Source organism: Astatotilapia calliptera, chromosome 19 (assembly GCF_964374335.1).
Source record: "Astatotilapia calliptera chromosome 19, fAstCal68.1, whole genome shotgun sequence".
In the NCBI taxonomy this organism is placed as follows: domain Eukaryota; kingdom Metazoa; phylum Chordata; class Actinopteri; order Cichliformes; family Cichlidae; genus Astatotilapia; species Astatotilapia calliptera.
This window is the reverse complement of record NC_137440.1, coordinates 32202454-32222951: the sequence shown is the minus strand read 5'-3', so window position 1 is coordinate 32222951 and position 20498 is coordinate 32202454. Positions and strand designations below refer to the sequence as shown.

Here is a 20498-nt window from a genome sequence, read left to right as displayed (position 1 = left end):
CAGAAGTGCAAAAAGGTCATCATTTATCACCATATTTTAGCAAAGAATATCAAATTGGAAAAAATATGCACAACTTACTGAGTTCAACACAGCAAAATATTCCAAATGTACACTGCGTCTACTTTTTGAACTGTTTAAACCTGTTCATACATCAAATGTAAGATGAGCGTATTCTACAAAACACTTCCCTGCATTAGACATCAGGATATTCATGCCTGGGCTTGTCTTGTTTCCAGAGAGTAACTGAACAAAGCTTTTCTAAGACACGTCCAAAGCTTGTTTTCAATAGATATCTCAGACAAAGCGGTATAATACCAGGAATCTGCCTGTATGAATAACGGAAAGTACAGGCAGCAGTATCCTATGTATAAGAGAACTGTTTTGGTCATTGACTAAATACAAATACCAGGCAAAACAGAATAGAGTGTTAAAACGGGATGTTGTATATCCTGTAGTGCTTCAGATAACTGAGAAAGAACATTATCTGCATTGATATTATAGCTTCTTCTTGCTGCAGTGCCCACCAAGCACCTCCGAAAATTCAACCTGAACTGACTCATTCATGTGTGATGTGTGAGCTGATAGTTGAGAGCTTAAATCATTACAAATTATATTATTATTTGTTTGTAAACGGAGCTGGCCTTTGAAAACCCGTGTGGTCTGTTTTGATGATGTTCTGGACTGATGCACTGGACAGTTTGTATGTATTGAATTTCAAAACTTTGGTTTGACATTTTACAATAACTTATATCATAATCCAGACTATTGTAGATGTGGGTAAATGGTGTGTAGTGGTGTTTGCTGTATGCTTGTGAGAACTGTCTGAACTAATTTATTTTCAAGTTTCTTTATTTTTGTCATCTGAATACTAATTTTAAAACTCAGATTAAAGAACCCAAAGATCATTTGTGTTTTGTGCTGGTTGATTTTGTCAGACTACAATTTCCTGCTTCTTGAAGGACATTCAAAGCTCTTCTTTGGTTGATGGATGCTTTTTTTTTTGTTCTGTTCTCTGATCAGATCATCAGTAAAACATGCTACCACTGTGCAGGTCTCATGTAATTTGGCATGCCTCAGCCCTTTTCTCCATGTTTCCCTTCCTTGAGAATGGTTTCTTATGGCCACTCTACCACTGAGACCAGGCTTTGAGGCTTCTGCGAACTAAAATGCATCTCTCAGGTCCTGTGTCAGGTCTATGCTGGATTCCCCTCGCTGTTTCTTAAGGACATTGCTTTCATATACCATTCATCTGCTGTAGATGGCTGTTTAGCCTTAAATACTACCCTTTTTTTTGTCCTCGATTTTCCTCAAAGTTTTTTCAGAGCACACTCCACACCGTGCTGGGAAGTATCAAGTTTGCGATAAAAGCTCCTTGTTTTATCCCTGTCAACCGTGGTTTCTTTGGAATTTTCCATAAAATCAAGTAAAGAAATAGGCACAACGTTTGGGTAAAGTACCTTAAAAGAAATCCCCTCAAATAAATGAAAAAACAGACAATAAAACAAGGTTTGCTCTGACTTTGGCACAGTGCTGTAACAGCAGGTAATCAGGGCTCTGGAGCTTCTTGCAGTGACGTCACGGTCGCCTTCCGGGTTCCCTCCTCCCCCTCACTGAAATGCAGCTGCGCCATCCACCCTCCTTTGTCTGCTGAGGAAGAGTGCGACGACTTGCAGCGGAGAAGACGCCGGTGGGCCCTTTACTAACTACACCGTTTTCCTTGTTGCATTTTCGTTTTAAAGGGGAGAAGCTTGACGAACTGAGCCGAGCTTCGTTCGTGCGTTATGAGTCAAGCGAATGCTAATAAGAGCAACATAGAGCCCGCCGTAGAGTCAAGCCCAGCAGAGAATAAGATCAAAATGGAAGACACTAAGTACCTCCCGGAGCTCCTGGCGGAAAAGGATAGCCTGGATTCATCGTTCACGCATGCAATGAAACTCATATCTGCAGGTAATGTCGCTATTTGCTTTAACATAAAGGCTAACCCGGGCTAGTTAGCTCGAGTCGGGGCCTGTTTTTTTTGTCCCTTCTTAGCCGAGTCGAGAGGCCTGAACAATGGCGCATTAAGCACGTGGTTGTTAGCGATGTGGGTCAGGTCGTTGTCCAGTGTGTATTTGAAGCTGTGTAATTAAATCACTTGCTCTCAACGGTTCTGATGGGATTTTAATCGTGTTTACTCATCAGCACCGATACTTAACGACGAACAGCTGCGATTTCGAGGCGACTATTTGCCAACTATAACCCAAATGCATGCAAAGCTTTACCTGCCGTTTCATCTTCGGATGACGCAGGGAATCGTAACCCATATCATCTGAAAAAAATAGCTTTCGTCTATTATTTGAAATGCATTTGTTCATGAATGTCAGCTTTTTAATCGTGTTTAATTCCTGCAGAGATTGAGAGGATCCAGAAAGGTGAAACCAAGAAAGAGCCTGAGAAGGAAACATACCTGGACCTGTTTGCGACCAAGAATCTGAAGCTCAAGGAGCGTGTCCTCATTCCCACCAAGCAGTACCCTAGGGTAGGTCTTTTCCCATTTACATAGCGCCCTAACCACCTAGGCGATTCAATCAGCTGATCTAACAGATTATTAATTGTACTGATTTCTCACACTCTACTTAATTAGTTTTTTTTTTTCCCCTTTTGGGGAAGAGGGGTGTCTCTGAGGTGCTGACGTGAATTATGAATTTGTTGCAGGTCAACTTTGTGGGAAAGCTTTTGGGACCTCAGGGTAGCACAATCAAGAGGCTGCAAGAGGACACCGGAGCAAAGATTTCAGTTCTGGGTAAAGGTTCCATGAGGGACAAGAACAAGGTTTGTCTAACGGTTTCCTTTGCTTCTGTCTTATTGCCCTGCATCACTCCTCTGGCTATATTAGTTTTGTGCGCTCATTGTTTTTAGGAGGAAGAATTTAGAAAGGGGGGTGAGGCTAAATATGCTCACCTCGCCATGGAACTGCATGTGTTCATCGAGGTGACGGCACCCATACCAGAAGCGTACCTGCGCATGGCTCACGCCATGGAGGAGGTGAAGAAGTTCCTTATCCCGGTATGTGTGCGGAGAGACATCTTGATGCAAGAATCAAACTTTCTAACAGATCCACTGATTCCTCACTGCTCTGCAGTAATGGTATGCATGTTTGTCTGTTGCCACATGAACAGGAACCTGGTGAGCACGATCCATACATGGATCCACTGTTCCTGAATGGATCCCAGGATGGTTCGAGGGGGCGAGGTGGTCCTCTAGGAAGGGGCAGAGGTGGACCACCTGGTGCTGGAGGACCAAGGTATGCGCTGGAATCTGTGACATAGTGTACTACAATACATGTTGTCTGGTAACACACTTACCTGAAAAGAATGCCTTAACGGGTTGAATATGTGCTTGTTGCAGATGTAAGATTCACACAAACTTAAAATTACAAATGTTTCTCAGTAAACTAAAATGTATCTGCAGAACACTAACGTGGAGTCCGTTTTTTGCATCTGGTTTGGCTAAGTAGGTTAATGGTTCTGATTTAACAGGGGCCGAGGAATGCCACGTGGGGCTCCTCGGGGAGCGATGCGCGGTGGGGCTCCACGCGGAGCACCGGGGCGAGGTGGTGCACCAAGAGGTGCTCCGTCTGGTCGGGGTGGACCTCCTTCTGCTCCTACTAGAGGAGGCTCTGCTCCTCGCTCCAGACCGCCTGCAGCAGGGGCTCCCAGGATGCTCCCCTCGGCAGCCTTGTCTCACCAGCAACACCAGGTTCCACCTTCAGCAACAGGGTCAAAGCCTGATGCTTATGAGGATTATGTAAGTGCTGAATCCTATTTGACAGCATTTTTGGCATGAATGGGAGTGGCGCAGATTCATGATGTTGCCTCTTTTCTTTCTGTCTAGCCTGCATATGATGACTCTTATGCAGAGCCGGCATATGAGGGATATGATAATTATTATAGCCAGCCTTCTGCCCCTGCGTAAGTCAAGTTTAATTTATGTAACATGTCTCTTTAATGTGTGTTTTTGTTGTTTTAAATAAAATTTTTAATTTAGGTATAATTTAAGTATACCTTCTTAACCCTTGTTGGTGATGTGCCCCCAGGGATACAGAGTATTATGATTATGGACACGGTGAAGCCCAGGATCCATCATATGAGGCCGGTTATGGTAAGTCTTTAAATCACACGTATCTTTATTTTTGCTTTATTGCTTTCAGACTTAGCTGATATTTGCATCCTTTTTTTGGTTTCCTCTGCTTTTCTGTGACTTCTTGTAGCTCAAGATGATTGGGACAACTCGTGGTCCGGTGCCGGGGCTGGAGGCAAGGCCCCTCCATCTAGGCAGGCGAAGGGATCGTACAGAGAGCATCCTTACCCAAGATACTGAACAACTACTGGTAGAGAGTTGCAGTGGCAACTGTCTCCGATTGTAACTCACACTTGACTTTACAAAAGTAATTTCCCTCTCGTTTCCCTTGTTAATGGTTTTATTTAAAACATTCTTTTCTCTTTTTATTTTTAAAACCTAGGACATTTTGTTGGATGTATCCTAGTGCCAGAGGAGCAACATTTTTCTCCCTATTGTTTGTTTCAGTTGCGTAGTTAAGGTCTTAGTGACATAAACAGAACTAACAAAATGACTTTTTTAGTTTCGTTTTTTTGTTAGATATTTGATGGTAAATATTTTTGTTCCTGCACAAACTGTGATTGTGGCGATTAAAATTTTCTCACATAGGCTGCATTTGTTTTGTAAAAAAAAGTCCTTCATGACTGGACAGAAATTATTCATAATGACTCCATTTGTAAATTTATAATAACTTAAACAGATTTAGTTGCAAACTCAAATAGAACCATTTTGATTAAAACGGTCTTATTTGTTTATATTGGATTACAAATCTAGTTATGTGACTTTACTCCCAAAGAGCAAATAAACAAAATATAACTGTAGAAATCCATTTGACAAAGAATAAAGGCCTTTATTTTCTGCCACCCTTTTACAATTGGTATTTTATGAAAAGTCGCTCTATTACTTGCAAAATCATCGCTGATCGACTAATTCTTGTAAAGCTTGAAGGATTAATAACTTACTGTGTACGTAAGACTACAGCCAACTCGGTCTTTTTGTATATAACCTTAGGAAAACTGTGTATGCTTAAGTCGTGCCGTCTCCAAAATGCTTAATGCTTGTGTACCTTTTGACTAAATAGGTAACTAAACACATCCCCAAAAAAACAATGTCTTTCTGCAGTGCGTGTTTCAATAAAGTTTCTAGTTTCTTTTTAATCAACCTAAACATGGTATTTTTGCCTTTGTTGTACCAAAGGATTATCTCCAGTTTGTGAAAATGGTCCTCAGTGGTTTTCAACAATGCTGAATAAGCTGTATGTATACACGTCAACTTTGATTTTTAAAATTCCAAAGCAGTGTTTGGTTTTTTGTTTTGGGTTTGGTTTTTTCTACAAGAAGTCTATCCTCTTCGCCTGTCTTCAAAATTTTATCTAAATGCCACTTGTAATGACACCTTAAAAAAAGGGGGGGGAACTGAAATTAAATAAAGCTCATCGTTCCTTGAGGTAATGTGCTGCCAAATACATGTTTGACTTGAAAGTGATATTAGTGCTTGAACATGTATTGTCATTTAACCTTTAGTTAGTGCATCTCTTCAAGCTCTCAAGAGAGCCGTGCATCTTCAGCCGCTTGAAATAACCGAATTTCAACAGTATTTCAAATCAAGCTTGCAGGGATCTTACTTGACTTTGATGCAAAGTCATGCTGGCTGGTTTTTATAAAAGAAAAAAATCGCAGAGGGAGAGGATTCTAAAAGCCTAAAGATCGCCACAAGAAGGTAAAACTAACCCCAACACTCATTTTAGAATTTTTTTTTTTTCTGTGCAAAACATCCAAGTAATGCAAGTCATCCAAAACATCCAAAACATATTTTTAATTACAAAATTATGCTATTAGTAGTCCATTCCAGGCCAAATAAGCCGCATAAAACAATATGGTGTTGATGCAACTCTTGCTCAAATGTTAAAAAGAAACAAAACGAGAATTGCCCATTCATTTCACCTAATACTTATTACCATCTTGATAATTCTATAGATTGTAGATTAAATGAAAATTACTAGTAGCACTCTCAAAGCCGTAAAACTCATTGGTGGAGACGAAAGGGAAAAAAAATGCTTGAGTTGCATGATACTTTTAATATAAAATTAGTTTGCATGGTTTTTACCTGCTGTGTTTGAGTGTTGGCACTTCTGAGTTCCAGATCTCATTTAGTTTTCTCCTCTTAGGTTGTCTGAGAACTGCGTAGGTGCAGTTGATATATTGAACTCCGGCGTTGGCAGACCTTTTAAGGTCAGTTGAATGGAAATTGCCACATAAGTGTTGGCTTTGTTGTTACGTCTGATTAAGTTCTCCTTTCTGTCGTTAGCAGGTCCATTGACGTTCCTGGAAAGGGCAGAGGCCTTGCAGTGTCTCTGAGACTGAGGCGTCTCTCAGGGAGTGAGAGAGAGCTTGACTTTTGTGTAAGATTGCTTTAGCATTGATGGGTGTACGGGCATTAAATGAATGCTCGTTCTTGAATCTGTACAGATTTTACTCTTTTTAACTGCATTTTTATTTAACAATAAAAGAACAAAAAATGACAGATTTCTATTGATGGTGCCTTATTATTCTTTGATGTTAATGAGCTGACAGGATGTTTGTCATTATCTCATGAAGTAAATCAATAAAACTATTTTTAAAGTGAAAGCCATTCATTTTTGTCCCTTTTTTAATTATGAGAATTTAATCTTTGGATATTGGACACACTTTTCTAAACATGTATGTGCAAGACTGAGATTTTTCTTGCAAGATCTAATTTAACATCCATCTACACATGAGTTGTAATGAGGTTTTTGTTTGGCAGGGCACCAGTAACTGTGGAAAAGTAGTCTGTTAATTTAGATTTTTGGCCAAGCAAGCTATAAAATTATACAGAGATGCATTACAGTTATTGCAGACTGATCTGTACAAAGGTTACTTTTATTATCCTGTGCAGAAACAGGGAAGTTAAAGATATGGCTCGCAGGCTAGAAATGGCCAACTAAGTGGTCCAGTGTAGCCCGCTGGATGGCTTAGCGTAGCTCTGCAAAAAACTGCGCAGAAGGGAGTACATTTCTGGTGTTTTCCCATACTTTGCATCAGCAACCTTTGCCCTACAACTACTGAAGAAGGAACCGCACACTGTGAGTGTGAGTTTTACGGCAACGCTGGGTTTCTTTTCTTTTATAGAAAGGATCAAATCACTTTTATTGTCACATCACATGTGCAGGTACATTGGTACAGCACATGTGAGTGAAATTCTTGTGTGCGAGCTTCACAAGCAACAGAGTTGTGCAAAATACAATAATGTAAACAAGCAAAATACAAGAATGGCTACATCTGAAACTAATAAATATATGTACAATATATAATAGTATATGCATTTCTGGATGTGTATACTAAATATTTTTCTACGTGTGTGTGTGTGTGTGTACACATATTTTACAAATTAAATAGAGTAAACAATAAATAAAATATATAAAAATATACAGAGTTGAGACATGTGCAAAGCAGTGGCATTACTGTACAGTACGGAGTGCATAATGTTGAAGTTCCAGTAGTGAAGCTGAGGTGTCTATGACGTGTTCAGGTTATTAATATAATTAGAGGGCTCTTTAAAATTAAGAAAAGTAAGAAAAGTACACTAAACCATAAATGGTACAAGTACATCAATAAAGGTAAAATTAACATTTAATTTTTTTCACAATGGACTGTGATGTAAATTATTAGTCAAGAAAAACATACAAAGAAGAGAAACTGTTCACTGGAAAGTATTCATCTTGTGGCCAGCTACTAAGAAATTTCAAAACTGTAAAATGTTAATAAATAATTGAATAAATAAAAAACATACAGCAAATTGTGCAAATATACAGTGATAAACCACACTGCATCTCATACAACACCTCCTTGATTACGGATCAGAACCAGAGCACCAAAGACTCCAGTCCAGCCAACTGAATGACACAGAGAAATGTGAAAACTGTAACATCAAGGCATAAAATCTGATGTATTTTCATTGGTTTTACAGCCTTCTTACTGACAGAGTCATTGTCTACAGCATGGCATCCTACACCAAAGTAAATAAGTAGTTTTGTACTACATCAAAACACGAAAAACTTGCCATTTCTTAATTGTGTAATATACAAATTCACTTAAAAATGTTTTTAAGGTAGGTGACAGTAGAAAATAGGAAATATTCTGTGCCTTAACATTTTTTTATGATTAAAGGTTAGAGTATTAATTACAGTAATAATTGTATTTTTAATACAATTTATCTAAAGTTGTTATACTCTATATACATATCTATATTATAGTTTGTGCGTACTATATATATTGTATAAGAATTGTATTATTTATTAATTCATTTTATAATTTATTTATATATAATAATACGTAGGGAAATGTTAGATAATATTTACATAGTTAATACGTAAAAATTATATAGAGAAACCTGTGATCGTACACTACCAAGTATAAGGAAACATTAGAGAGGCTTTTCAAAAGGTGCAAAACAGCTCAGAAAATGTTCAGTGGAAAAATCAAGATAGAATTACTGAAATATGTAAAAGAAAAAAAAAACAAACAAACAAAAAAAGATTTATCGTACATTAAAAGAAAATGTCTTTACAGTAAAGGAGCAACAATTATATATGGAGGATGTTTTTCAGAGTAGACTATTAGAACATTTTAGACTCCGTGTATCTGAAACATGAACTGAAATGAGTCTTATACCCCTGTGTTAAATCGTCATTTTAATCGATAAAAACGCCTTTCTTTTCTTTCTTGGTTAAATATGAGTGGAATATCCCTTTAAATGACTCTCCTCCCACAGCTCGCTAACATATCCGCTCCGCCGTCTGTCTACGGCTAGTTTCACATCAACAATGAGTGTTTCTGCTGCTGTCAGTGACATACACGCCATTATTTCAATAAATATTCTAAAAATTTATTGTGTTTAGTTCATTATCTCTGCTACAGAGCAGCATCTGACTCAGACATCAGACACTGGTAAGCGTACATTTCCTTGTCTAGCCTGTTTGGTGGGTTAGAAGCTACCTAGCTAGTCAAAGCTACTGCTAGCCTAGGCCTCAGTCTTGATATTTAGGCATGCATGCTCTTGGCGGACAGACTGAGGTCCGTGCCTCATTGTGTAGCTCCACGTTGTGTTCGCCTTGCAGCCCTGTATCTCTAACACACACGGTTTTCTAAACAAATTTCACCCGCGAGTGAAGCAAATGGTGTAGCTATTTAGCTTAGCTTTTAATATCAGCTTCCGCAAAAACTTGCACTTTAGAGCGAGGGATGCTTTTGCAGCTGGTGAAAACTCCTTTGTCATGCATATTTATGATTCACTGGATGTCAGATCTTCATGTTGCAGAGGGGTCTCCTTGCTGTTTGTTTGGGCTCTGTGCACGCCTCGTTTTATTATTTAAGCCATTCACAATGTCAACTTAACTCGTTTTAAGGCAGTACAGTGTGTCTTTCATGATAGATAGATACTACAGACTGGTTTAAGTCACAATAAATATTTAGTATTGGCCAGATATTCTATATGAATCCTCTCGCCTGCTGCATTTGTACGAACAGGTACAAAAACACGGAGAGGACATATCACCAAAACAATTGAAAGAGGTGTGCCGTGGGTGTGTCCACAATGGCTGGTGGAAGGAGAGGAGCGAATCGTACCACGTACTGCAGACCTCCGTTAAGCAGCGATTCAGGCTCAGTTGGCAATGGAAATCACACAACCAGCTCCCCGGTCACAGGGGTGAGATCTCGCACTAGGTAGGTCAAACTCTGACACACTGCGCCCGATCTGTCTGTGTGTGCCTCCTCCGTGGCCTCTTCAGGAACTTCTGTGCCATCTGATCTGTCAGCAGGAACAGCCCAGGGACGTGCATGTCCAGTCCTCCTCTCGCGGCCCAGACTGTGGTTCCTCTGAAACACTGCAAGATCCCAGAGTTGTCCATGGATCAAAATGTGCTGTTCGAGCTCCATCTTTTCTTCTGCCACCTCATTGCGCTCTTTGTGCACTATGTCAACATCTACAAGACTGTGTGGTGGTACCCTGCATCTCACCCTCCCTCACACACATCACTGGTGAGCACTTGGGTGTTCAGTGTTTTGACAAAGAATGTTTCAGCAATTGCTTTGTTGATCAACCTCTGTGTAGGCCAGTAGGCACAGTTTATACAGAATATGTGGAAAATCTCATGGGAGCAAAAATCTATGTTTTTACAGAACTTCCATCTTATTGATTATAACATGCTGGTGTTCACCATCATCATACTAGCAAGGAGGTTAATCGCAGCCATTGTTAAAGAGGTAAGAATTCAGTTATTGGCTTTTGTGTCACTTTACTTTTTATTAATCCAAGGCTCTCAAAAACACCTCATGCAGAAAGACTGTACCCCGTTCTTTTTTTTTTTCATACTTATAAGGAAATTTCCAGCTGAAAAGGCCAGATGAAACAGAGACGTAAGAAAGAAATCAGTCTGCACGCAGCTCCACTTCAGTTTAATGATTTTCCCTTTTAAAGATTCTTCTTGTAGTAAAACAGTATCTTCAGATACATGCCTGAAGCACACTTTTAAAAATTTAAGAATTTTAATGGATTCAATTTTTCTGTGCTTGGTTTCTCAGACATCTTTGATCATGTCCTGCTGTGAAAGATTTGACTGTTCTCTTCTCCTCTGCCTCAGGCGTCACAGAGTGGGAAACTCTCTTTCCCTCACTCGATCTTTTTAGTGATGGCGCGGTTCGCAGTGCTAACGCTGACAGGTTGGAGCCTGTGCCGCTCTCTCATTTACCTCTTCAGAACCTATTCTGTCCTCAGCCTGCTCTTCCTCTGCTACCCGTAAGTATAGTATATCAAGGCTTCCTTATTTTACTGAATCCTTGTTGTCTTTCTCACACTGATTGAACAGTTGTTATGTTTTAATGTGGCTTCATTTGTTTTCTTTGTGCTGTGATCAGCTGACCTACATGGCTGTTGGCTCTGAAGGTTACTGCTCTTAGTAGATTCAGCCATCTGCTTTTTAACCACTGTTCCCGCCCACATTAACCCCTGATTAACAGGCCACAAACGCCAGAAGGAATTTTCAGTGCAAATAACTTGTTTTGAGCTATGTTTGCTCCTTCTAACGTTTCACATGTCGTTAACTTATAGATATGAAGCATTTGGACTAAAACTAGCTTTTGTAGTATACACAACTTTTGCCCTCTCTTAAAAGTTGTGTGAACCACATTATGCCAGTGAACATTCACATCTTGTTTCCATGCTCTGTTTGGTGCCCTACTTAAAACACAGCTTTGGTTTGCTGCACATTAATATTTAAATAAAGAAATCCAGTTACAGTGAAGTAGCTCCTATTCTCTTTCATATTTGATAGCGTGGCTTGTTTGCATGTCATTTCAAGAGGCAGATCAAGTTCTGTTTGGTGAACCTCAGAGTGCTTGATTACAGAGCCTTTGGTATACTATGGGTCAAATCTTGATTCATGACTGTGGGTTTTTATTTTTATTTATTTATTTTTTTTGAAAGGAATCATCTAAATCGCAGGTGTCGAACTTCAGGCCTCGAGGGCCGGTGTCCTGCAGGTTTTAGATGTGTCCTTGATCCACCACAGCTGATTTAAATGGCTAAATGACCTCCTCAACATGTCTTGAAGTTCTCCAGAGGCCTGGTAATGAACTAATCAGTTGATTCAGGTGTGTTGACTCAGGGTGAGATCTAAAACCTGCAGGACACCGGCCCTCAATGCCTGGAGTTTGACACCCCTGATCTAAGGAATCATTATGAGCATACTATGCAGGTCCTGCGTTTAAATATGTTGACATGTCCTGTGGAAATATTTTTCCATTGGTGGCTCTAGGAAAATGAGCTAGCAAGAATATGTGCAGATGGTGTGTCATATGCAATATTAAACCATATGTGGTATCATTGGACTCTGAACTAATATGACAAAGATCTGTGACTCTCAGTTTATGCTCTTTACTCTTCTACTACAACCCCAGCTGTAGTCTTGCTATGATCTGTAGAAATTAACTGTAGCCCCTCCCACCCCCACAGATTTGGGATGTATATTCCCTTGTTCCGACTGAGCTGTGACTTCCGACGAGCAGTTCCGCTCTCACCCATCACCAGCATTGGCTCCAAAGAGGTTGGCGGCGTTGGCCGGGGCAGGGATTATCTGACTGTGCTCAAGGAGACATGGAAGCAGCACACCAGCCAGCTGTATGGTGTCCAGGCCATGCCCACTCACGCCTGCTGTCTATCCCCTGACCTAATCCGCAAGGAGGTGGAGTACCTGAAGATGGATTTTAACTGGAGGATGAAGGAGGTGTTGGTCAGCTCAATGCTCAGTGCTTACTATGTGGCATTTGTACCCGTGTGGTTTGTCAAGGTAGGAAACTGTTGGACTTCACTGCAACTTTAATTCAATATGATTTATGAGCTTTTCTCAAAGTTTCTGCATATTTGCCTTCAGAGTACCCAGTATGTGGATAAGCGATGGTCTTGTGAGCTCTTCATCTTGGTGTCAGTCAGTACCTCAGTCATCCTCATGAGGCATTTGCTGCCCCCTCGATATTGTGACCTGCTTCACAAAGCTGCAGCCCACCTCGGGTGCTGGCAAAAAGTAGATCCCTCACTCTGCTCCAACGTCCTCCAACACATGTATGCACTGCTTTTAGTTTATTGCATTTTATGTTCAGTCAGACTAATTTTAGTCAGATTTAAAGCTAACTTTTACCTGGTTTTTTTTGTACACAGATGGACCGAAGAGTACATGTGGCCACAGGGAGTCCTGGTAAAACATAATAAGAATGTATATAAGGCCATGGGCCACTATAATGTTGCAGTCCCATCAGATGTTTCCCATTATCGCTTCTATGTGAGTATACTTAAATGAAGAGGTCTTGTAGAACCAGAACTGGTATCAGATCCTTTACAGAGCTGTGCTCATACTGATCCTCTTTCTTACTCTAGTTCTTCTTCAACAAGCCTTTACGAATATTGAACATACTCATCATCCTCGAAGGTGCCATGATATTCTACCAGCTCTACTCGTTGATATGCTCAGAAAAGTGGCATCAGACGATATCGCTGGCCCTGATTCTCTTCAGCAACTACTACGCCTTCTTCAAGCTCCTCAGAGACAGAATAGTTCTTGGAAAGGCATACTCGTACTCAAACAACTCATCAGACCACAAAGTTAGTTAGACTTAAGTTATTGTTCGTCTCACTCACGTTTGGAACAAGATAAACAAGCCTAAGATCTCTGTATTTTTTCTACAAACGGCATTTTTGTGTCACATTTTTGTTCTGACCTGCCATAATAAAAATAAATATTTTTGTATTACTTTAAACCTTGTTGGATTCTGTTTTATTCTCAGTCCACGCTGCTTACAAAATTTCTTTACAAGTAATAATGATGAATAGCCGTCCCTGTGGATTCCTTCATAATGGGAACTCCATGCAGGAGTGGAATCATCCTACATGCTTTTTCTTTTGGGATTGATTTAAAAATGAAGGATTCATTTGCCGTTTGATGCCTTGGTGTTCGCCAGACTCCAAGCATTAATTTTAGAATTTAAAAACTACAGTTTCTTCTCTTTTTAGAAAATAGAAACACTGATTCACAGGTCCATAAGACCTGTTTCCACTGATTTTCAGTCCAGTTCTTGTTTAATTTTGCAGTTTTCCTTCCTTAACAATGGCCTTTTCTAAGTAGCTTAGAAACCAAAACACCATTCCTTTGAAAATAGTAAGACACAAGAACTGGATTGAAAATGAGTGAAGAAGCAGCTAATGTCCAAAGAAAAGCTTTTAAAGACTTCCAAAAAAACTGGAGAATTATTGCTCAATACCACTTTTAAATTTTTTTTGGGGAAAGTGTGAATCCTTGGGAGCAAAATAAAAAGAAATGATGGTGGCTTGAGCTTTTTGCATAGTACTGTTTGGCCTGTATGTTCCAGCTGGTTGAGCTCAGGCTGAGATGTCCCAATGCCATCGTGCTTCTTCTGTTGCAAGATCCCACATTTCCCTATTTTGTGGCATTGTCAGTTTAATTTACTGAGCAGTAAGAGAAACATTGCATTGCATTCATACAACAACCGAATCTTTTTGTTAACAAACAGACGCATACCACATCCTGCATCCTTTCCTCTGGTTCTGCACACACAGGCAGCTTGGAGTGACAACAAGAAAAAAGGTCCAGCATAAGGACATTACTTCTGCCTGAAATTCAGGTCAACTTATAAGCTTTTTTTTTTCTCAGTCATGTTGCTAGTTTGCATCTAAAATGAAAGTGAGGTGTGTGGACAAGCTATCTTCACAAATTCTTGTTGTGTTTAACATCCGTTGGGAAAGAAATAATAATACTTTTCATACAAAGGCTAAAAATTCTCATCTGTAAACTGAGGAGAAAAAAAAAGCACAAAATCCCCCCTCCCCCAACGGATCAAACTCCCATCCCATCCATCAAAACCCCACGCCCATGGCCACAGGGAAAGTCAAAAAAGCGTGGAAATTCCTTGCTTACATCCTGCATATACTGACACTGCAACACGTCAGTGGTGTTAGCAAAAGATGAACACTGGCGTCCCCGTGTGGCCTTGTTCTGTAGCACCCTCGGAGCCTTAATGGAGCAGTAAGTAGGATGTTTACAAAGAGCCATCCTCAGGCGGTGCACAGCAGCATCCTGCCAGTCAGTAACCTGCGTGAACAGTCGCTCCTCCCCCCGTGGCGCACGGCCGGGTGGACTGGCCCTTTAAGAAGGAATAAAAACGACAGCTGAGCTCCGCACGAGCCAAGCGCGGCATCGACGCTCTTTACCTTTCATCGGTAAAAACACCGGGGCTGTACGGATCGTTCCACTGTATTACATTTCTTTTTAACATCAGGATTCATATGAAGTGGACTTTTAAATCCTAGGAGGAGAAATGCGAGCCGGCGCCCTGTCGGCGTTGCTCTCTGGTGCGTAATTGATTCGGTAAGTCTTATTTGTGTCATCAGCAGATGATGCGTTCCCTTTACGCGTATCCTTTCACGGAACTGAACCCGGTGGCGCAGCGACCCGCAGTCCGCTTAATTGTTCTTTACTCGGGAGAATAATTCTCCCGCTAAAAGCAGAATTTCAGCGCAGAAAGTTGCCATTGTGTATTACCGTAGTGGCCATCTTTGGCTCCTACTTTGAACAGAGGCTGGCGCAGTGTTCACCAGATAACTGCTGTCACAACAGAGATTGCATTCATTGTAATGAGAGAGCGCGATAAATCCAAGGCAAGACCACCATAAAATGTAACTAAGCAACGACAAACACGGACACTGCTGTAACAGTTTCACGACGCTGAAAACCGACACGAGCTCGTGTCTTTTAATGCTAATGCGCCTCTGTAAAAATCATAATTCATAAAATATTTAGACTGAATGCATGTATTGACTGACGCATTAAATTCTAATGGCCTTTAATGTCTTTATCGCACAGTGTTAGTCCATAACGCGCCACAAGAATGGAGAACACAGACTTTCATTGAGCCTTTTGTATAAAAGTTATGTTTATTTCGGATGATAGCGTATTGTTTTATAGGCTCTTGGTGCAATAGAGTACATTTCCTTGTTAAAGTGCGTTCCTTGATTTCTTCATCACTCACGCAGGCTTAGTTTAGTTAGTTAGGTTTAGTTAAAAAATGTACGCCATCCAGTTTAGTTCACACATATTTTCCTAACCTTATTCCACTTTCAATATCTTCAAAGTCTCCAGTTTCACCTTTTTTTTTTTTTTAAACACCAAGGAAGCAAAACCATTAATTATCTATCGAATAAATCCTATACAGGAAATATGTGCCTATATATTTCTTATCAAATTATAAATAGTGGAGGAACTGTTTGTTTTGGATTTTACTGTAATCACCTGGGGATGCTGTTAAAGCTTCCCTAAACATGCAGAGGGGAGCATTCTGGGCTGCAGCACTAATTTTGGCACAATGACAATCCTCCACAGGCTGCTGCTTTTCAAACTTCCTACCGTTGTCGTTTCAGGACTTCCTGCACACCAGCCAGGCTGCACCTCAGGGAGCTTCTCCTAATAGAACTAAGTAAATAACAATGGAAGACAAGCGCAAGAAGCGAAGCCCAAAAGTGTCCCTCCCCCAACCGCCTCCACCGCCCATCAACCCCCGCAAGCTCTCCGTCCTGCCTGCCAGCAAAAGTGCCACCTTCTCCCTCGGCCTGCCGCAGCCTCCCTCCCCCAAGAACAGGGGCAAGTATAAAAGGTCCATAGGCGCACCGGGACAGCCCAAAGACGTGTTCGCAGCGGTCGTTGCTCCACCAAAGATCACCAGGTTTGTGTCTTAATGACCTACCAGGACTGCACCGCTTTGTGGGGCAGACAGCATGTGTATGTTCAGGGATAATGGTGTTTCACAGTCAAAATAAGAAAGAAATGGTTTAATGCATCAGGTTTTCCTCCAAGACCAGCAATAAAATAACTCACTAAGACAACGCTGTGTTTCACCTGCATTTGATGATACAGCAGGATACAGATTTGGTTCGTCCGGGTGTTGTTTTTGTTTTGCTTGTTTTTTAAATGTTGTCATATGTTAACAAAAATAAATAGTTGCAATGTTATCTTGTTGTTTTTCCTGTCAGACCCCACAGGGAGAAGCCCAGGGCCCCCCAGCCAGCAGGGCCCAGTAAAGTAATCCAGTCGTCCCCCCTGCAGCACTCCTTCCTCACAGATGTCTCAGATGTGAGAGAGATGGAGGGAGGCCTACTCAACCTCCTCAATGACTTCCACTCAGGCAAACTGCAAGCTTTTGGTAAGGTAACCTGATAAGATGCCCCCCCCAGGAGAGTATTCTGTTACTGGCTGAAAATAAAGGCGAGTGAAAAGTGGCTGTGTTACATGAATCAGGCTGAAATCAAATACACGCTGTGCTATTTTTTTACGCCTCTGCTGCCATGGAAATACTTTTGACTTTGATGTAATCACAAGACAAGACACACTGCGCCATCAGATTCAGGTCTGGTTTAACCTGTCTGATTTCCAGGTAAAGTATGCTCCTTTGAGCAGCTCGAACACGTGCGGGAGATGCAGGAAAAGCTGGCACGACTGCACTTCAGCCTTGACAGCCATGTGGAGGAGCTTTCCGAGGACCAGAGGAAATGTGCCTCCGACCACAACCTGGAACACCTGCTCTGCAACGTAAGCATGAATCCCAGTGGCAGCAGCTTTTTAAAGTGGACATGAAACACCACATGTACAGGTATTAAGGCTAGTTTACATCACGGAGCTCTACTCTGAAAAACCGCTATAGATTTAACACCATCTGTAGAGCTGGATTTAAGAAATAAGTGTTTAAAGGTTTTAGAGCACATGTAGCACCATCTTGTGCCTGTACAGAATGTGATCTCACTGGGTTGGCTAGTTGGCCAGAGCCGTTAATTCGGGGTCATGCCAGGTTTCAGAATTCACTGGATCATAAAACCCTTCAAGCAGTTTCATTGTGTGCTGATAACATACAGACTACTTTTTTACCTTCTTACCCTTTAAAAAAAACCCAAAACAAGGTCCACTGGAGTGAATGGAGATTACACAAGTCTTCCACGCAACAGCTGTGGTTCCTGCTAATAGACTTGCATTAATCTGTGTTACCTAACTAGTCTAACATTGTCCCGTTTGATTTTTCCTCATCGGGTCAGGTGTACAGACCAATCAGCTGGCAGAGCCGACGCCCACAGGATGTGAATGGCACTATTTTATGTTATCCTGAAGTGTGATTTAACTCCCAGTATTCACAGAGTTAAGTTTGTCTTTTCCCAGGCACACCTGGGAAGATACTTTCTTACTCCTTCATTTACATTTATTTACATATTTCCTCAGAGGCTCCTGTTTTCATTGGTTAGTATCTATTTTTCCTGTGGACATGCTGATGGATGTTAGGATTTCCAATTGTGCTTTGGTAAGAAACTTAGTTATGTGTATGTTGATAACTGTTTGGCTGTGCTTGGGAACAGAAAGACTTAACCTGATGATAATAACTGGGTTTCAAATCTCACCATAAAGCTCCATAAAATGGTGTCAAGGGGTTAGGGTACTCCTTAGTTGAGCTGTAATGTTAGGTGGCTGTACATTTTATAGTGTGTTTTTCTTTTTTTTTGAGCGATATGATTTCTGGAGGGAGACATTCAGATGCTTTTTGTTTGTTTGTTTTTTTCCCCCACATGAGAAGGCTGTGACGAAAGGGAAGGTTTGTAGAGCTAATATCTCCACAATTGGGCATCTCAAACAAACAAAAACCTTTTGATAAACGGTACTATAGACTGAAGGAAAATGTGAATTTTTTTTATTTGGACAAACCAATGAATTTAAATCCTGTTACTATAATTTTCCACATGAAATTCAGTTTTGCTGAACTGTTGGCTCGTTTAAAAAGGGAAAAAAAAAAGCTCTCGTACAGTGATGTGCCATCTAAGGATGTCTTGACAGTTTCTATTGTTAGTTTGTTGTGTGGCTCCTACTGTAGTTACCCACGCTATGCTCACTGCGGGAAGCTGCAGTGCTCTGTGACTGAGGTGAGAAAAACCCTTCAACTCATTTACAGACACTGCTGCCAGGAATACTCTCCAGAGTGGATAATTGGGCCTCAGAGCAGATGGGCTATGAAGCAACTTTACTTTGTATCGAAGCTTAACGTTTGCTTCTGGAAACACTGCAGTCGATGATGAGAGCGTAACTCAAATATTGATCTGAAATGCACAGGCTGTTATGTAACATGATCCCACAGTGAGATTACTGCCAGGTACTAGCGCTTCACTTTCTATTTTTGGCTTTGTTTTCAATAACCCTCTCTCCTGTTTGCTCCTTTGTTTCTGCAGCTTGAAGAGCTCAGCACCTCAATGTATCCTTTTCTTAGCTCAAATGCATATTTGTTTATGGGAATTGCCCCGACAGTCCAGGAGCGGATGCTGGATTTGAATGTGTTTTCAGTCCTTCTGTGGTGAATCCTTAATGTGTGCACGTTCAGACAAAAGCTCCACTTGGCTGAGAATCAGGACCTGCCCAAGACATCTGGTCCCTGACAGAATGAGGTGTTCGGGATGGCAACCACACACTCGTCTAACGTGGAATCGATCCAGCTGCCTTAGTAACAGGATGGAAAGATCAACGGGAGGAGGGGCTCGTTTTTTCCATTTGGTCAGTGAAGCTGAGGGAACAAAGCAAGGACTCGAGAGCAGCAGAGCATTAACTGAACACTGTCAAAATCATGAACCGCTCTCATTCATAACACAAAAGGAACTTGATGGTTAACTGATCAGGAATCTGTGAGAATATCCTGTATGTTAACTTTCCCTTGGCTTTAGTTTTTAGTTACATAATTTTAAGAAAGAAGTCAATCCAGGTGAGTGAACTCATTGGCTCTGTTTTTTTTTCATGCCAAAAAGCACATTTAACGAGACTTCGAAATATTTATACTGTTTCTTTTGTTGTATGTATATGCCTAATCTGTGACATATTCCATCTAACTGTATGCATCCATAAGCAAAGGTAAGGAATCTGCACATTCAAGTAGCAAACGCATTCGGCCCTTTTGACAGCACCACTGTGGCTAGCTCTGAAGTTTAAAGGGAGTTTTGCTCTTATTCTGAAAGCACTCCCTCATTTTTATATCTTTGCTAAAGGTTTGCTATTGGAAAACACTGGACGTGGAAAACTAAATGTTTATTTTCTGTGTATATTGCTGATATCAAGTTTGAATTGTGTGCAGTTTAGTTGCTGTATTGGACAGGATTACCTTTAGGTTTTCTTTTTTCTTTAAAAAAAATAAAATTAAAACAACAGTAGCAGCATCCCTCCAAGCACAAGCTAGTTCACCCTGCTGCTGAAATGCTAGAAAATCACGTACCATTAAATGAAGGTCAAACAGTAGCTTGTTCAGTCTTACAAGGACCGCACATGCGTAGTGTTTTGCAGCTAGCATACATTTCTAAACAGTGCTATTTCAAAATGGCAGCTACTTTGATATAAAGGTTCGGTGATTATGATTTGTGTTTTATTAAATTACAAACCCAAGAGTGTACTTTGGATGTCATGTTTAATCATGACCATAGAATTACAGAGATATTAGTGTTCACTGTTAAACATGAGAGCATTTTTGAAGCAACGCTCCCCCCTTTTTTGTTTTTTTCCCCCCAAAATCGTGTGCTAAGCCTACCTCTTTTCAAGCCTTTGATCAGTCCTCTTTCAAGGATTCTTCACAGCCAGACATTTGTTTTGTTTTTTACAAATGAAGTGTAGTCATCAGAAGGCTAGTTATGGTTAGCTTTTACTAAGAATGTCATGAATGAAGCATAAGGAATTAAAAAAGAACACCTGAAGCTTGTGTTTCCAGTAACTCCGCCTATTAATAAAGCTATATTAGATTACCTAAGATTAA

At 40.7% G+C, this 20498-nt stretch overlaps 3 protein-coding genes across 9 annotated transcripts; all 3 read left to right on the top strand.

The window, feature by feature from the left end:
- The first annotated feature begins 1583 nt into the window (after positions 1-1583).
- On the top strand, positions 1584-6725 carry LOC113011816 (KH domain-containing, RNA-binding, signal transduction-associated protein 1-like). Of its 3 annotated transcripts, none has more exons than XR_013903945.1 (11): positions 1584-1947; positions 2391-2518; positions 2695-2811; positions 2899-3045; positions 3159-3283; positions 3519-3786; positions 3874-3950; positions 4076-4140; positions 4250-4426; positions 6266-6329; positions 6409-6725. XR_013903945.1 is itself a non-coding variant. In XM_080294236.1 (9 exons), exons 1-9 carry the CDS (start codon positions 1782-1784, stop codon positions 4357-4359), a joined length of 1203 nt encoding a protein of 400 aa, XP_080150362.1. In that variant the 5' UTR covers positions 1584-1781; the 3' UTR covers positions 4360-5544. The 3 variants fall into 3 exon arrangements, 1 of the variants encoding a protein (XP_080150362.1); XR_013903946.1 differs by having other exon boundaries at positions 6406-6725; XM_080294236.1 differs by lacking the exons at positions 6266-6329; positions 6409-6725 and having other exon boundaries at positions 4250-5544.
- Positions 6726-8873: 2148 nt separating this feature from the next.
- Positions 8874-13427, top strand: tmem39b (transmembrane protein 39B). Of its 2 annotated transcripts, none has more exons than XM_026152826.2 (9): positions 8874-9065; positions 9645-9842; positions 9938-10157; positions 10299-10382; positions 10760-10914; positions 12130-12463; positions 12548-12735; positions 12832-12952; positions 13048-13427. In XM_026152826.2, the coding sequence occupies exons 2-9, from the start codon at positions 9712-9714 to the stop codon at positions 13279-13281; spliced, it is 1467 nt and encodes a 488-aa protein (XP_026008611.1). In that variant the 5' UTR covers positions 8874-9065; positions 9645-9711; the 3' UTR covers positions 13282-13427. The 2 variants fall into 2 exon arrangements, with proteins under 2 accessions (XP_026008611.1, XP_026008610.1); XM_026152825.2 differs by having other exon boundaries at positions 9935-10157.
- A 1217-nt stretch (positions 13428-14644) lies between these two features.
- On the top strand, positions 14645-20487 carry ccdc28b (coiled-coil domain containing 28B). 4 transcript variants are annotated; one of them, XM_026152722.2, is made up of 6 exons: positions 14645-15052; positions 16102-16403; positions 16711-16880; positions 17112-17266; positions 18940-18962; positions 19089-20487. In XM_026152722.2, the coding sequence occupies exons 2-6, from the start codon at positions 16168-16170 to the stop codon at positions 19141-19143; spliced, it is 639 nt and encodes a 212-aa protein (XP_026008507.1). In that variant the 5' UTR covers positions 14645-15052; positions 16102-16167; the 3' UTR covers positions 19144-20487. The 4 variants fall into 4 exon arrangements, with proteins under 4 accessions (XP_026008507.1, XP_080150366.1, XP_026008508.1 ...); XM_080294240.1 differs by having other exon boundaries at positions 17112-17327; positions 19089-20141; XM_026152723.2 differs by having other exon boundaries at positions 14838-15036.
- Positions 20488-20498: the final 11 nt, after the last annotated feature.